General features: G+C 49.0%; 1 protein-coding gene across 1 annotated transcript in view; it reads left to right on the forward strand.

Annotated features, from left to right (window-relative positions):
* Positions 1-1,960: 1,960 nt before the first annotated feature.
* Positions 1,961-17,412, forward strand: part of LOC144695335 (CD166 antigen-like) — a 53,153-nt gene continuing 37,701 nt past the window's right edge. Inside the window, exons 1-3 of the mRNA XM_078566235.1 lie at positions 1,961-2,079; positions 10,334-10,443; positions 11,426-11,627. Of these exons, the coding sequence (XP_078422361.1) occupies positions 2,010-2,079; positions 10,334-10,443; positions 11,426-11,627 (382 nt within the window). The 5' untranslated portion in view covers positions 1,961-2,009. The remainder of the gene's footprint in view (positions 2,080-10,333; positions 10,444-11,425; positions 11,628-17,412) is intronic.

A 17,412-nucleotide genomic window follows, 5' to 3' on the forward strand; every position in this document is an offset into this window, starting at 1 on the left:
TAGGGAACAAGTGTAAGGGGCGAGGGAGGGAAGGGGGATGGAGGTGAGGAGCGTTGCTGAACAACAAGCTGGGATGAAAGGTTTTGAGGGAGCTATGAAAATGTGGTCGGGAATGCGGATAATGTCACAAGGTCAAGGGAGTTTCATGTTCAGGGCTCAGACTTAACAGCAGCAGTAATGACCACATAGATCGCCAACAATCTACTTAAAAACAATCAGCTTGAAGAATTACTTTCTATATCGTGTTGTTGCCTGCTCAGCATAGTTCACATTTTATTCCAATAGCTAAGGACATCTTTGAAACAAAGAAAATCATTGTGGAATTTGCAAAGGGAGTGACACAATGAAAATTTGGCAATTAAATATACTGATGGTAACAGGTCAACATACCTAATCTTTAAATATTTAATGTCTGAGGGAGCTCATCTGTAAAGCTAGAGTATTAACTCTGGCATAACATGAGCTCTGGCGTCTTCTCCAGCAAAGATTTATTAGAGCATACGTGGGATGTGTTATTTACACGTATGCATTTTAGACAATTGTATGAACGCAAGAATTGTTAATAAAACGAGTTTAACAGTCTGTATGAAGCTTGCTTGTCTCATGCTTTGCCAAAGACCTGCCTGTGATATTGTAACATTTCTCAATCAATAAATTTTACTTCTCTTAGAATCACACCACGTATAGGGACTTTAACCTAATAAAATGCCCCAAAGCGCTTCACAGAAGCATTATAAAACAAAATATCAACATGAGGAGATATTAACGCATTTGACCAAAAGCTTGGACAAAGGGGTTGGTGTTAAGAAGTGTCTTAAAGGGGGAAAGCGAGGTGAAGACGTTTAGGGAGGATTTTAAAAATATATATTATTCATTCATGGGATGTGGGCTTCGCTGGCTGGGCCAGCATTTATTGCCCATCCCTAGTTGCCTTTGAGAAGGTGGTGGTGAGCTGCCTTCTTGAGCTGCTGCAGCCCATGTGGTGTAGGTACACCCACCATGCTGTTAGGAGGTTGACGCAGCAACCCAAATCCCAGAGCTTAAGACAAGGGCACCAGTGGTGGAGACATTAAATCTAGGAATGCACAAGAGGCCAGGATCAGAGGAGTGCAGATATCTCGGAGGGGTGTGGGTCTGGAGGAAATTACAGACATAGGGAGGGGCGAGGACATGGAGGGGTGGTAGGATTTGAAAACCAGGATGAGGATTTAAAAATCAAACGTTGCTTGACCGGGAGCCTATGCAGGTCAGCGAGCACAGGTGTGATAGGGGGATGGGACTTGGTATGAGTCAAGACATGGGCAGCAGCACAGAAGGAAGGCCATTCAGCCTATCAAGTCTGTGCTGGCTCTCTGAAGAGAGATTAGGGTGTATCACTGCTTTTACTCTTCCTCTGTTCAACTTTATGCCCCATTAAAGTCAGTGGTGAGTAATATGGGGCGGATGGTAAACCTAGCGTTCCACCTGACCCCTGTGGTCTCCTGCCCAGCAAGTTAGATTAAAATTACCCCCTTTTTGAAAGTGCTGTTCCATGAGACCCACTCCACTGTTTCTGTCCGCCCTCTCCACTGAGGGAGAGCTGCACTGTCAAATGTGCTGTCTCTCAGGTAAGGTGTCTTAAATCAAGGCCTCACCTGCCCTCTCAGTTGGACGTAAACAACCCCACAACACTATTTTGAAGATGAGCAGGGGAGTCCTCCCCAATTTTCTGTGCCGGTGCTTAACCTAGTAAACCTTCCGGGCATCTTCCCCAAGCTTTACATGTCATGCAGATCAGAATCCTAAACTATTTAACTAGTTAACATTCCTGGGCGAGCCGGGAGGTGTGAAGGCAGAGGATTGATTCGGCAACTGAACTAGCGAGCAAAGTGTTAACTTTCATTGACGCTCCACTGCCTATCGCTGCAACTTGTAGGAGTTCCCAGCTGATAGGAGAGGTGATCTTGCTGTGGAGCTGCAGTCATCAACACTTTAGAAACACATCTTCAGTTCCTCAGTATCCTCTCAGCATGGCTGTGGCTCCTACTCTGACCTGCAGTCTTCTTATCTCAATTTATGCTCATGTTGCCTCTCTCCAAGGTAAGTCCTCCACTGTCTCTTTACCCTTTCTCAGAGTAAGGTGGAACTCATTTATTCTGGGGTTCTTAAACTCCTAGGATTAGGGGGTGATGTGCAGGGATAGGGCTGGGATCAGGGTTATGGGTCAGGAATAGCATTAGATTTATGGTTAGGATTAGAGTTAGGATTAAAGATAGTTTTACGCTATGGTTAAAGTTAGTATTATGGTTAGGGTTATGGCTAGAGTAAAGGATAGGGTTGGTGCAGACTTAGTGACAAGGCTAAGATTAGATTTAGGGATAGGGTTAAGGGTTAGGATTCAGGGGCTGAATTCTCCGGTCGGCGAGCGGAGTTGGGTCCCGCTGGCCGGCGAGTAAAACGATGCGCGGCGAATTTGGGCGGGCGTCCCGACATCACCGCGTGTCATTTAGATTTCCATTTAGATTCTTTGACATGTCCCCGTTCATGTGACAGCGTCACAAGAGGGGACATGTTTTAAAAGTTTTTAATTACTTCATTTCAGTTTTTAAATATCAAAGTTATCTCCCTGCGGCAGATTTCTGCGCTCTTCCCCGCGCATGCGCGAAAGAACGCCGGCCCTGACTCAGGGAACCTCCCCTCCCCTGCACCCCTCTCCCCTCCCCTGCACCCCCTCCCCTCCCCTGCCCCTCCTCCCCCCCCCTGCCCCCCCTCCCCCCCTCCTCCCGCACAGGGAGCGCTCAGTGCTTCCAGGCACACGTCACGCTGGGTGGGCCTTAATTGGCCCGCCCATGTAAAATGGCAGCGCGGCCCCCTTCGGGGGCACCAATCGGGTTTGCGCCCACCCCCGCCGGCTCCTGCACAACACCCCTAACTGGGGGAAGGAGGGAGGGGGGGGGAATATTGCCCCAGGTATTGGTTGGGGTTAGAGCTATGGTTGGGCTTAGGGAAAAGGGACAGGCTTAGAGATAATGTTTGTGTTATGGCTGGTTCAGGATAGGGTTAGAGTAAATGACCAGGATGTTATGGCCCCACCGCGACATGTCTCCCCCCCCGTCTCCCACCATCATCCCCCGCCCCGGTGGATGCGGCAAACCTCCACTGAGTTCAGCAGGACCAATAATATCCCACCGGGCGGGAGAGGCAGTGAAATCCTGGCCAATGTTTCGGGTTAGGGCTCATGCTGGGTTTGGAGTTGGGATTCAGGTTGTGGTTAGGGTTTGAGTTATGGCTAAGGGTAAAATTAGGAATAGGGTTAGGGTTGAAGCTGTGGTTTAGGAGTCAGATTATGGTCATCGTCACGGTTATGGTTAGGGATAGGCTCAGAGTTGGGGTTAGGGTTTGGTTTTTGGTTATGGCCAGGGTTGGGATTGGGGTTAGGATTTGGGTGGCGGGTTAGAGATCTGGGTTCCCTAACTCTCTCCGAGGAGTGCTGCTTCCTTTTTGAAAACCTGTGCGAACATGTTCCTTACGTGCTTAGCCTTATCAATGCCTGACAGGATTTAGATTTCGATAGCTTGTCTGAAGGGCTCTACTTCCAAATTACAAAGTGCCTTTTAATTGATGCATCATCATCTTGTGTGTCCTAAATGGATCTGAAAATGCTTCAAACATTCAGTCCTTCTGTGACCTTCTGATTAGTATCTTCGTTCATGTTCCCCGCCCAGCATGTGCACAACCTGGGTTTCAATTTCCCCACACAGAGTGACAGACGTCACAACTACCCCCTTGTCACACTATCTATGCTTCCAAGCTGTTGGCTGGAGTTAATGAGTGAGCTGGTGTTTTGCACAAAATCCGTAACGCCATCCCCACCCCCACCCCCATCCCCCACCCTCCCCCACTCGCCATCCCACCACCCACCCCCCTCCTCCTGGCAGCCCCTGTCTACATTCTGCGGCACATCAAGGGGTTTTCAACTTTGCCACACAGCATGAAGAGGCACCACCACCACCACTAAGAGCTGAGGAGACCGAGCTGCATGAGCTGAAAGCTAATCAAATAGCAAGTCAGGAGGAAAGAGGCGGATGACAGGAACAGATGAAACAGATAGAGTATGACAGGAGGCAGATTGAAATACGCTCAGTGTTCGGTACAGCGCCAGCCATGGTTCAGCGGAGATCACTGGCAACCCTCCAAAGTCAGAAGGTTGTGGTTTCGAGCCCCACTTCAGAGACTGGAGTGCAAAAACAAGGCTGGCTCTCCCTGCGCGACAATGAGGGAGTGCGGCACTGTCAAAGGATCAGTACTGAGGGAGTGCTGCACTGTCGGAGGGTCAGTACTGAGGGAGTGCTGCACTGTCAGAGGGTCAGTACTGAGGGAGTGCTGCACTGTCAGAGGGTCAGTACTGAGGGAGTGCTGCACTGTCGGAGGGTCAGTACTGAGGGAGTGCTGCACTGTAAGAGAGTCAGTACTGAGGGAGTGCTGCACTGTTGGAGGGGCAGTATTGAGGAAGAGCAGCACTTTCGGAGGGGCAGTACTGAGTGAGTGCTGCACTGTAAGAGGGTCAGTATTGAGGGAATGATGCACTGTCAGAGGGTCAGTACTGAGGGAGTGCTGCACTATTGGAGGATCAGTACTGACGGAATGCTGCACTATCGGAGAGTCAGTACTGAGGGAGTGCTGCAATGTCAGAGGGTCAGTACTGAGGGAGTGTTACACAGTCAGAGGGTCAGTACTGAGGGGAGTGCTGCACTGTCGGAGGGGTAGTGCTGAGGGAGTGCTGCATTGTTAGAGGGTCAGTGCTGAGGGAGTGCTGCACTGTCTGAGGGTCAGTGCTGAGGAGTGCTGCACTGTCAGAGGTACCAGCTCTCAGATGAGACCATGGCACTGTCTGTCTCCAGAGATGAATTATAAGATTCTCATCTCACTATTTCGAGGTAGAGCAGGGGAGGAGGGCAATTCTCCCGGGTCTTTTGGCCAATATTTATCCCTCAGCCATCATGGCGGGGAAGATCAGGTTGTCTAGTCATTAGCGCATTGCTGTTTGTGGGAGCTTCCTGGGTGTGAATTGGCTGCTGCACCTCCTGAATTACACTTCATGAAAGCACTTGATCGTGCTCAGTTCTCTGGAGTGAAACCTGAACCCATGACTCCGAACTGAGTGCCTTACCCTCTGAGCTCACAATGTTGGCCTTTATCGGGTTAACAGCAGCCAGGTATTGGAGAGGAAGGAGCCTTTTTGTGTGTGTTTTTCACAGATAACCAGTTCAGTTGATGACAATGAGACAGGAATAAGTAGGTGTGCGGTAAACACAACAGCACCCCCTCTGCCGCAGAGCGCTGCGGATGTGGGACGGCGCCTGTCTGGCACTTGTGAGCAACCAAGAGGGGCCTGGGCTGTTATGACTGACCGTGAGTCAGGCACAATCTCCTTTGATCAGCCTGAAAGAGAAATTCGAACAAGCAACGTCTCAGGACAAGGCACAGATTGTGCGTTGATATCTCCCACAGCTGCCCTCCTACACTGCAGAGTGAAACATTTCAGAAACATTCCAGAAAGTTTGCACTACGCCTTTTGTGTCAGTCCTGAAACACTTACTGGTATCAGTAATCCAATCTGCTGCTTAAGTGCATGTCGGAGCTTCACTGCTTCTCTGACCCACCTCCACTGTCCTTTCATCCAAATGTTTTTCACTGGGAACTGGGGTAGACTGGGAACAGCTACTTGTGGGGAAATCTACAGTGGAGCAGTGAGGAGGCATTCAAAAAGGAAATGGGGAGGGTTCAGGCTCAACATGTTCCCTCTAGGGTGATAGGAAGGGGTAACAAGCCCAGAGAACCATGGATGACCAGAGATATTCAAGTTACGATGAGAAGGAAAAGAGAGGCTTTTAGCAGGTACAAGGGAAGCAAATCAGCAGAGGAATTAGTACAGAAAGTGCAGGGTGGAGCTTAAGAAAGCAGTTAGGAGAGCAAAGAGGGGATATGAGAAAGCTCTGGCTGGTAAAAGTAGGGAAAATCCCAAGACATTCTGTAAGTATATCAATGGGAAGAGGATAACCAGGGAAAGAGTAGGGCCCATAAGGGAATAAGGGGTCAATCTATGGGTGGAGCCAGAGGTCATCGCTAGAGTGTTGAATGAATATTTCACATCCGTCTTCACCCAAGAGAATGAGGGTGAAGGTATCGAACTCTGGGAGAGAGAATGCGAGGTTCTTAAGCAAATTGATATAGGGCGTGACAAGGTATTGGAGGTGTTGGCAGGCTTAAAAGTGGACAAATCTCCAGGTTCAGATGATTTGTGTCCCAGACTGCTGAAGGAGGCAAGGGAGGAGATCGCAGGGGCTCTGACCCAAATTTTTAATTCCTCTCTGGCCATAGGGGAGGTGCCAGAGGACTGGAGAACAGCTAATGTGGTTCCGCTATTTAAGAAGGGTTGATGAGATAAGCCAGGGAACTACAGGCCAATGAGTCTCATGTCAGTGGTAGGGAAACTATTGGAGAAAATTCTGAAGGAGAGAATCTATCTCCACTTGGAGAGGCAAGGTTTAATCAGGGATAGTCAGCATGGCTTTGTCAGAGGGTGGTCATGCCTAACAAATTTGATTGAATTTTTTGAGGAGGTGACCAGGTGTATAGATGAGGGTAATGCAGTTGATGTAGTTTATATGGATTTCAGCAAAGCCTTTGACAAGGTCCCACATGGGAGACTTATAAAGTAGGCAAATGCACGTGGGATACAGGGTAATTTGATAAGGTGGATTCAAAATTGGCTTAGTTGTAGGAGACAGAGGGTGATGACAGAAGGATGCTTTAGTGACTGGAAGCCAGTGTCCAGTGGCATACCACAGGGATCTGTGCTGGGTCCCCTATTATTTGTCATTTATATAAATGACATAGATGAATATGTGGGGGGTAGGATTAGTAAGTTTGTGGATGACACAAAGATTGGTTGGGTGGTTAACAGTGAGATTAAATGTCTTGGGCTACAGGAAGGTATAGACGGGATGGTCAAGTGGGCAGATAAGTGGCAGATGGAATTTTACCCTGAAAAGTGTGAGGTGATACACTTTGGAAGGAGTAATTTGACAAGGAAGTATTCAATGAACGGGATGACACTAGGAAGTTCTGAGGAACAAAGGGACCTTGGCGTGTGTGTTCATAGATCTCTGAAGGCAGAGGGGCATGTTAGTGGGTTAGTGAAAATGGCATATGGGACACTTGCCTTTATCAATCGAGGCATAGATTACAAAAATAGGCAGGTCATGTTGGAGTTGTATAGAGCCTTGGTGAGGCCACAGCTGGAGTACTGTGTGCAGTTCTGGTCGCCACATTATAGGAAGAATGTGATTGCACTGGAGGGGGTGCAGAGGAGATTCACCAGGGTGTTGCCTGGGATGAAACATTTAAGTTATGAAGAGAGGTTGGATAGACTTGTGTTGTTTTCGTTGGAGTAGAGAAGAGTGAGGGGCGACCTTATCGAGGTGTACAAGATTATGAGGGGCATGGACAGGGTGGATAGGGAGTAGCTGTTCCCCTTAGTTGAAGGGTCAGTCATGAGGGGACATAAGTTCATGGTGAGGGGCAGGAGGTTTAGGGGGAATGTGAGGAAAAACTTTTTTACCCAGAGGGTGTGACGGTCTGGAATATCCTGCCTGGGTGGGTGGTGGAGGGGGGTTGCCTCACATCCTTTAAAAAGTACCTGGATGAGCACTTGGCACGTCATAACATTCAAGGCTATGGACCAAGTGCTGGTAAATGGGATTAGGTAGGTAGGTCAGGTGTTTTTCACGTGTCGGTGCAGACTCGATGGGCCGAAGGGCCTCTTCTGCACTGTGTGATTCTGTGATTCTGTGATTTATCATTCCTGGGATTTGGACCAGGCTGGTGAGGAGTAGGATTTACTGTCTGTCCCTTAGTTGCCCTGGGACGGGACAGACAAGTATTTTGGAGGTAAATTAAGAGTCAACTCTGTCACTGGAGTGCACGGCAGACAGGGTATGGATGGCAGGTTTCCTTCCTTAATGGATAGCAGTAAGTATGTTGGGATTTTACAAGGATACAATAACTTCATGGTCACCTGTGCTTAGCTGTACTGCTGTACCAAATATCTGTCCATATCTCTGTACCAAATATTTGTACCAAATCTCTGTACCACATCTCTGTACCACATCTCTGTATTATATCTCTGTACCAAATATCTGTATCATATCTCTGTACCAAATATCTGTTCCACATCTCTGTATCATATCTCCGTGCCAAATATCTGTATCACATCTCTGTACCAAATATCTGTATCATATCTCTGTACCAAATATCTGTACCATATTTCTGTACCAAATATCTGTACCAAATATCTGTATCACATCTCTGTACCACATCTCTGTATTATATCTCTGTACTATATCTCTGTACTATATCTCTGTACCAAATATCTGTATCATATCTCTGTACCGCATCTCTGTACCATATCTCTGTACTATCTCTCTGTACTATATCTCTGTACCAAATATCTGTATCATATCTCTGTACCACATCTCTGTACCATATCTCTGTACCATATCTCTGTACCATATCTCTGTACCATATCTCTGTACCAAATATCTGTATCATATCTCTGTACCACATCTCTGTACCACATCTCTGTACCATATCTCTGTACCATATCTCTGTACCATATCTCTGTACCAAATATCTGTATCATATCTCTGTACCTCATCTCTGTACCACATCTCTGTACCACATCTCTGTATCATATCTCTGTACCAAATATCTGTATCATATTTCTGTACCAAATATCTGTACCATATCTCTGTACCATATCTCTGTATCATATCTCTGTACCAAATATTTGTACCACATCTCTGTACCATATTTCTGTACCACATCTCTGTACCATATCTCCATCATATCTCTACCAAACATCTGTACTAAATATCTGTATCATATCCCTGTATCATATCTCTGTACCAAATATCTGTATCATATCTCTGTACCACATCTCTGTACCATATCTCTGTATCATATCTCTGTACCAAATATCTGTACCATATTTCTGTACCAAATATCTGTACCAAATATCTGTATCATATCTCTGTACCACATCTCTGTACCACATCTCTGTACCATATCTCTGTACCATATCTCTGTACCATATCTCTGTACCAAATATCTGTATCATATCTCTGTACCTCATCTCTGTACCACATCTCTGTACCACATCTCTGTATCATATCTCTGTACCAAATATCTGTATCATATTTCTGTACCAAATATCTGTACCATATCTCTGTACCATATCTCTGTATCATATCTCTGTACCAAATATTTGTACCACATCTCTGTACCATATTTCTGTACCACATCTCTGTACCATATCTCCATCATATCTCTACCAAACATCTGTACTAAATATCTGTATCATATCCCTGTATCATATCTCTGTACCAAATATCTGTATCATATCTCTGTACCACATCTCTGTACCATATCTCTGTATCATATCTCTGTACCAAATATCTGTACCATATTTCTGTACCAAATATCTGTACCAAATATCTGTATCACATCTCTGTACCACATCTCTGTACCATATCTCTGTACCATATCTCTGTACCAAATATCTGTATCATATCTCTGTACCACATCTCTGTACCACATCTCTGTACCATATCTCTGTACCATATCTCTGTACCAAATATCTGTACCATATCTCTGTACAAAATATCTGTACCACATCTCTGTACCAAATATCTGTACCATATCTCTGTACCAAATATCTGTACCATAGCTCTGTACCCAAATATCTGTACCATATCTCTGTACCATATCTCTGTACCATATCTATGCACTGTATCTCTGCACCGTATCATTACACTGTACCTCTGCACTGTATTGTTACACCATACCTCTTCAATTTAGTTCTGCACATGCCACCATGAAACATTGGCTATTCCCGCTTAACATGTGTGTGCTGCCCATGTGCTGACTCCAAATCACAAATGCTGTAAGATGCCAGCGAGAGTGAATCTTTCCTTTTACCTGCTGTGTACTGTATTTGGACTGGAGCTCACACTGAGACACACACAGGCCGTACAGTACCCGAGAGGAGTGAATCTTTCCTTTTACCTGCTGTGTACTGTACAGGGACAGGAGCTGACACTGAGACACACACAGGCCGTACAGTACCAGACAGGAGTGAAGTGTTCCTTTTTCACCTGCGCATACATCTATAGAAAGTGGCACTAAGAAACACACTAAAAACACTAAACAAAATCTAGAAGGCTTTAAGTCAATGGATTGTGATTAGAACTCAAACTATTAATTTTTTTGACATGATGTTGTTATCAAACAGGAGATAGTGCACATATATCCCGAACCATCTCTGCCATATATGGGGAGGAACTTCGGCTGCCCTGTCCTGTACCCCATCAAAAGAATGCACAGATCATACGATGGCTTCTGGTAAGTGTCTTTCTAGGTGCTCTGGCTGTTAGCTGTTGGGCACTGATAGTGTTCTGAGGCTAACACAATGAGACTCTTTCTTTACTTTAAGCCTTCGCTCAGTCAGTTACACACTCTTGCCTCTGAATCAGAAGGTCGTGGGTTCAAGTCTCACTCCAGAGACTGCAGCGCAAAATCTAAGCTGATACCTCCTGCATAGCACCGAGGGAGTGCTGCACTGTCAGAGGTGCCATCTTTCACATGAGACATTGAACTGAGGCCCCGTCAGGCTTCTCAGGTGGGCATGGAAGATCGCATGGCACTATTTCAAAAATGAGCTGCGGAGCCCTCCCTCGTGTGCCAGCCAATATTTACCCCTCAACCGGTAACCCCAGGGACAAATTATTTGGTCATTGTCAATGCTGTTTGCGGGATCTTGCTGTGCACAAATGCTGCGCTTCCTGTGCTACAGCACTGATTACACTTTCAGAAGCACTGCGTCGGCTGTAAGGTGCTTTGGGATGCCCAAAGGTTGCGTAAATGTTGCTATATAAATGCAAGTCTTTCTTCCAGAACCTGGCTGCAAGCGCTGACTGTAAAACCAGAAATATTCTCGGGCCCCGCCCTCCAACAGGCTGCCCCACCCCTGTTTCTGGGTTTATGCCAATGGTTTGCTGTATTCCTAGCTGATGGAGCGGGCAATCTGCTCTCACTGCTGCCCTGAGATTCCTTCCCTAAGCCGGCCCGCCTCTTTCTCCCCCTTTAAGGCACTCCTTAAAGCCTGACTCTTTGACCTGCCCTAATATCCCCTCGTGCGGCTCCGTGTCAAGTTCTGTTTGACAACCTCTCCCGCGTAAAGCGCCTATGGAAGGTCTTGCTATGTGAAGGGCGCTATATAAATGCAAGCCATCGTTGCTTTGTTGCATGGAGGCCCTTCACGCCCCAGGGATGGAAGGATGTTCGGCAGCCTTAACCTCTCCTGGCCTGTGTCTTTTTCTACCAGAAAACCAGCTCGGTGGAGGAGTGGAAGCAGATCGCCGTGGCGAAGGGAGTCAGGGCACCGACAGAGGAGGGTCAGTTTGAGACGCTGCAGAACGGGACGCTGCTGGTCCGATCCATGACCATCGAGGATGAGGGGCTGTTCAAATGCCAAGTGATGAAGAATGGGTTGGAGGGATTCTCTGTGACCAGCGTCTCGGTCTTCAGTGAGTACTGCTCCTCACTCTTTTTTTTTTTGTAAAAATATACTTTATTCATAAAATATCTTCAATCACATTCCAAACCATTTCAATAACAACATTACAAGGGTACAATCCAGGTTAAACTTTTACAAAATGTATCACCAGGTGCATCAGTACAAACAATATTACAATTATTTACAGCCTTTCATTTTGATCTGTACAGCCCGAGGGGCTCTAAACAGTTCCCAGTCTCTCGGTGCGCTGTGGTAGAAAGGTCTTAGACAGCGACCCTTCCCCATTGCGCCTTTGCGGCAGCTGCCCCAAGCTTTAGTGCGTCCCTCAGCACGTAGTCCTGGACTTTGGATTGTGCCAGTCCGCAACAATCGGTCGGGGACAACTCTTTGTGCTGGAAGACCAACAAGTTTCGGGCAGACCAAAGCGCCTCTTTCACCGAGTTGATGATCCTCCAGCTGCAGTTGATGTTTGTCTCGGTGTGTGTCCCTGGGAACAGCCCGTAGAGCACAGAGTCCTGTGTCACAGAACTGCTCGGGATGAACCTCGACAGCAACCACTGCATCTCTCTCCAGACTTTCTTTGCAAAGGCACAATCCACAAGGAGGTGAACAACGGTCTCTTCCCCACCACAGCCACCTCGAGGGCAACGTGCAGAGGGGGTGAGCCTCCTGGCGTGTAGGAAGGATCTGACGGGGAGGGCCTTTCTCACCACCAGCCAAGCTACGTCTTGGTGCTTGTTGGAAAGTTCTGGCGATGAGGCATTCTGCCAAATGACTTTGACAGTCTGCTCGGGGAACCATCCCACAGGGTCCACCCTCTCCTTTTCCCTCAGGGCCTCTAGGACGTTACGTGCCAACCACTGCCTGATGGACTTGTGGTCAAAGGTATTTTTCTGCATAAATTTTTCCACCAGGGACAGGTGGTACGGCACGGTCCAACTACTTGGAGTGTTCCGCGGCAGCGTGGCCAGACCCATCCTTCGCAACACCAGGGACAGGTAGAACCTCAGCACGTAGTGACACTTGGTGTTTGCGTACTGAGGGTCTACGCACCGCTTGATGCAGCCACACACAAAGGTGGCCATCAGTATGAGGGCGATGTTGGGCACGTTTTTTCCCCCTTTATCTAGAGGCTTGTACATCACGTCCCTGCGGACACGATCCATTTTCGACCTCCAGATAAAGCGGAAGATGGCTCGAGTGATCGCCATCGCGCAGGAGTCTGGAATGGGCCAGACCTGCGCCACGTACAACAACAGCGAGAGTACCTCACACCTGATGACCAGGTTCTTACCCGCAATGGAGAGGGAGCGTCGCTCCCACATGCCCAGTTTCCTTTTCACCATAGCCACTCGCTCCTTCCAGTTTCTAACGCATGCCCCGGTCCCTCCGAACCATATCCCCAGCACCTTCAGGCCGTCAGCCCTGACAGTGAAGGGGACAAAGGATCGGTCAGCCCAGTTCCCAAAGAACATGGCCTCGCTCTTCCCATGATTTACCTTGGCTCCCGAGGCCAGTTCGAACTGGTCGCAGATGTGCATCAGTTTGCGCACCGACAGCGGATCCGAGCAGAAGACGGCGACGTCGTCCATGTACAGGGAGGCTTTTACCTGAGTGCCTCCACTGCCTGGGATCGTCACTCCTCTTATGCCCGGATCCTTCCTGATGGACTCGGCAAAGGGTTCTATGCAACACACGAAAAGGACAGGCGAGAGAGGACAGCCCTGCCTGACTCCAGATTTAATCGGAAAGCTATCTGTTTCCCACCCATTGATTGAGACTGCGCTACTGATGTTAGTGTAGAGCAGTTGGATCCAATTTCGAATTCCCTCCCCAAAGCCCATTTTGGAGAGCACATCCCCCATGTAGGTGTGCGATATTCTGTCAAAGGCCTTCTCCTGATCCAAGCTGATGAGGCAGGTATCCACACCCCTGTCCTGTACATAGGCAATCGTATCCCTGAGCAGCGCCAGGCTGTCAGAGATCTTCCTGCCTGGCACAGAGCAGGTCTGGTCAGGGTGAATCACCAATTCCAGAGCGGATTTGACCCGATTGGCGATGACCTTGGACAGAATCTTATAGTCCACATTCAACAGTGAAATGGGTCGCCAATTTCTAATTTCCTCCCTTTCCCCCTTGTGCTTGTAGATGAGGGTGATGATGCCTTTCCTCATGGATTCTGACATACTACCGGCCAGGAGCATACTCTCGTACACCCCTAGCAGGTCTGGGCCGATCAAGTCCCACAGAGCCGAATACAACTCCGCCGGCAAGCCGTCGCTTCCGGGGGTTTTACTCTTCTCGAAGGACTCGAGGGCCTTAGTCAGTTCATCAGGAGTTAGCGGTTTGTCCAGGCTCTCCCGCATACTGTGGTCTAAGACCTTCGTGATAGAGGACAGGAAGGACTGGGAGGCCGTGCTGTCCGTGGGCTTCACGTCATACAATCCGGCATAAAAGGATTTGCTGATCCTCAGAATGTCGGACCGTGATGACTTTACTGAGCCGTCTTCTTCCTTCAGGCTGCTGATCACAGAGCGCTCTCTGTGTACCTTTTGGAAGAAGAAACGTGAGCACGTCTCATCCTGCTCCACGGAGCGGACTCTGGAACGGAAGATGATCTTGGAGGCCTCCGAGGCAAAGTGCGAGGCTCGCTGGCCCTTCACCTCTTGGAGCTCCTCCTTGACATCGACCCCCATCGACTGCAGCCGGAGCAGATTCTGCATCTTTTTCTGGAGTCGGGACATTTCCCTCTGTTCCTTTCTAGCTTTCTGGGTGCCTTTGAGGATGAAAAACCTCTCGATGCTTCCCTTGATCGCTTCCCACCAGTGTGTCAGGGACTCAAAGAGGGGTTTCACGGTTCTCCAACCTTTGTAATCCCTCTTGAGCTCCTCAATGTTCTCTGGGGTCAGCAGTTGCACATTTAGCTTCCATGCCCCCCTGCCCACCCTCAGGTCCTTCTCCAAGTGGCAGTCCGCCAGTAGGAGGCAGTGGTCAGAGAAGAACACCGGCTTGACCTCGGTGGATCTGACTGTGAATGCACGGGACACAAACAGGAAGTCTATCCTGGAACGAATGGACCCGTCTGGCCGCGACCAGGTGTATCTACGCTGCGCTCCGTCTGCAGGGTTGCTGAAGACGTCGTGCAGCTTGGCATCCTTAACTGTTTCCATCAGGGATCTGGACGTAGTGTCCAATCTGCTGCCGGCCCTGCCGGATCGTCCAGCCGCATCGATGATGCAGTTGAAGTCACCGCCCAGAATGACCGGCCTGGAGGTCGCCAGCAGCAGTGGGAGCTGCTGAAAAACCTCCAGCCGCTCAGCCCCTTGTGCCGGGCCATACACGTTAATTAACCGGAGTGGAGCGTTCTTGTACATTACGTCTGCTACGAGGAGTCGCCCGCCCACCACCTCCTTGACCTCGGAGACGGTGAAGTTGCCTCCCCGCAGCAGAATACCCAGGCCGGAGGAACGAGAGTCGTTTCCGCCCGACCAGATCGATGGCCCGTGGGACCACCATCGTGACCATTGCCTGTAGGAGCTGAGGTGCGGTATCGCACACTCCTGCAGAAACAACAGGTCAGCTTTGACCTTGGCTAGGTAGTCCAAGGTCGCAACACATCGCGTAGTAGATTTAATGCTACGCACATTTATGGATACAATCTTTAAATCCATTTTAAAGCATTTATTCTCCTACCAAACCCACTGTCTCTGAGAGTCCCAGACCTTTAGTCTGCTCCTTCATACCCGTAGTGAGCTCAAATTCCTTCACTTTGGATGGGCTGAGGTAGATCTCGTTGGCCGTGTTCTGCTCCGGTGGCATCTGGAGGTTCACGTAGAGAGTGGGTTTTGAGATGACCTTTGCTGGAGAAGCTTCTCCAAAACTCACCCCCTCTGGGGTGTTGCTGTTCCCGGCTTCCTGGAGCTGGGGTGCGATGATTGCCTCACTGCTCCCAGATTCCAGGGGCTGTGGTGCACTGGCCTCCTCAGGTTGCAGGCAAAGTTGGGGTGCGCTGGTCTCCTTGTTGTCTCCAATTTTCTGGAGCTCGGGTGTCTCGTCCTCCAACGCCCTGGAGCTTTGTCGCCTCTTCTGTCGGTGCCGCCCTGGCACTTCATCATCCGAAGAGCTGCTGCCCTTGTCATCCGTGTCGGATAGGAGACGCCTCTTGCCGCTTCTCTGGGAAACGCCTTTGCTTCTTCTTCGCTCCCTCTTACTTTTCTTGTTCTTCACCGTCCGCCACTCCCCCTGCTGCTTTTCCACTGCTGCCTCCTCCTCCATTGATTCGCTGTCCTGAGGACTGGGAGGTACAGGGGGTAGTGCTGCTGATTGGCTCTCTGTTGCCTCAATCTCTTTCTCCACCTTGTCTCTCTCTGTGTCCTCCTTTGTCCCGTTGAGCTCCCTGGGGGCCTTGGTGGTTGGAGTGACACGAAACATTTCTTCTGCTTCCCCCTGGTCGGCTTTGGCTGCCTGTGCGTAAGTACGGCAGCGTTTGGTGCAGGTCCTGTAGAGGTGACCTGCCTCGCCACACAGGTTGCAGCACTTGGCCTGTTTGCAGTCTTTTGTCTGGTGCCCTTCCTGTTTGCAGATCTTGCAGAGGGAGTCGCTGCAGTTGGCCGCCACATGACCAGCCTTGCCGCATGAGCGACAATGCTTGGGTTGCCCAGCGTAGACCAGGTAGCCACGGTTTCCCCCGATAGCGAAACTGGAAGGAGGGTGGAAAATGGCTCCCTTACCATCGGTCTTTAGCGTGACCTTAAACAGGCGTTTGCCTGTCCAGATCCCCAAGTCGTCTCGAATCTCGGTGCCGCTCCCCACCTTATCGAAGTACCTGGTGAGGAAGGTGACCGCGTCGGCGACAGGGACGAAGGGGTTGTACACATGCACCATCACCACACGTTCCCGTTGCAACGGCAGAGAAAAGTGCGGCTCCGCCGTCAGGATCTTAGTACTGCTCCTCACTCACGATGAGGGAAGGTGGACCCCACTGATTCAGCGTCCAACCTCTGCCGCTCTTGGAGTGCTGATCCCATATCCGGGAAGCCCCCTTAATGTAACTCTATCTCCCCAAAAGCTGTTGCAGCTGAGGGGTCAATTGGAAATGTTGAAACTGAGGTCGATATATTTTATTTGTTCGAAGGGGGCAATCAAACAGTTACAAAACCAAGGCAGGCGGAGGGGCTTAAGGTGCAGATCATTTATGATCTAATTGAATAGAGGAAGAGGCCCTTGTTCTATTATCCTACGTTGCCCTGTTCCTCTCAAACTACAGGCAGAACGTAAGAACATTTGTTGTGTTATGAGAATATGAAAAATAGGAACAGGAGTGGACCATTCGGCCCTTGAGTCAGTCCTTACAATTGGGACCAAAGACCTGTCTATCCCAGCCTTAAATATATCCAACGAAGGAGCATCCACAACCTACTGCAGTAGAGGATTCCAAAGATTCACAACCCAATGAGTGAAGAAATTTCTCCTCATCTCAGTCCTAAATGATCGGCCCCTTATCCTGAGACTGTGCCCCCCCCCCGTTCTAGATTCCCCGGCTGATGGGTGTGGGGGTGGGAGGCAAATGATCTCTCAGCACCAACCCTGTCAAACCCCTTCAGAATCTTATATGTTTCAATGAGCTGAGGGGTGAACTCTCTCTCACCTCCACTCACTATATTCCCTCCACTGCAACTTTCCTGTCTCTCTCTCTCTCCCTCTGTTTTATTCATACAATTATTGTTATTATACCTCTAAGCTTTGTTCCCTTGTTCCAAACTGGAACATTGGGGATGGGAATTAGAATATAAAAG

This window comes from Cetorhinus maximus, chromosome 21 (genome assembly GCF_964194155.1).
Source record: "Cetorhinus maximus chromosome 21, sCetMax3.hap1.1, whole genome shotgun sequence".
Classification (NCBI taxonomy): Eukaryota; Metazoa; Chordata; class Chondrichthyes; order Lamniformes; family Cetorhinidae; genus Cetorhinus; species Cetorhinus maximus.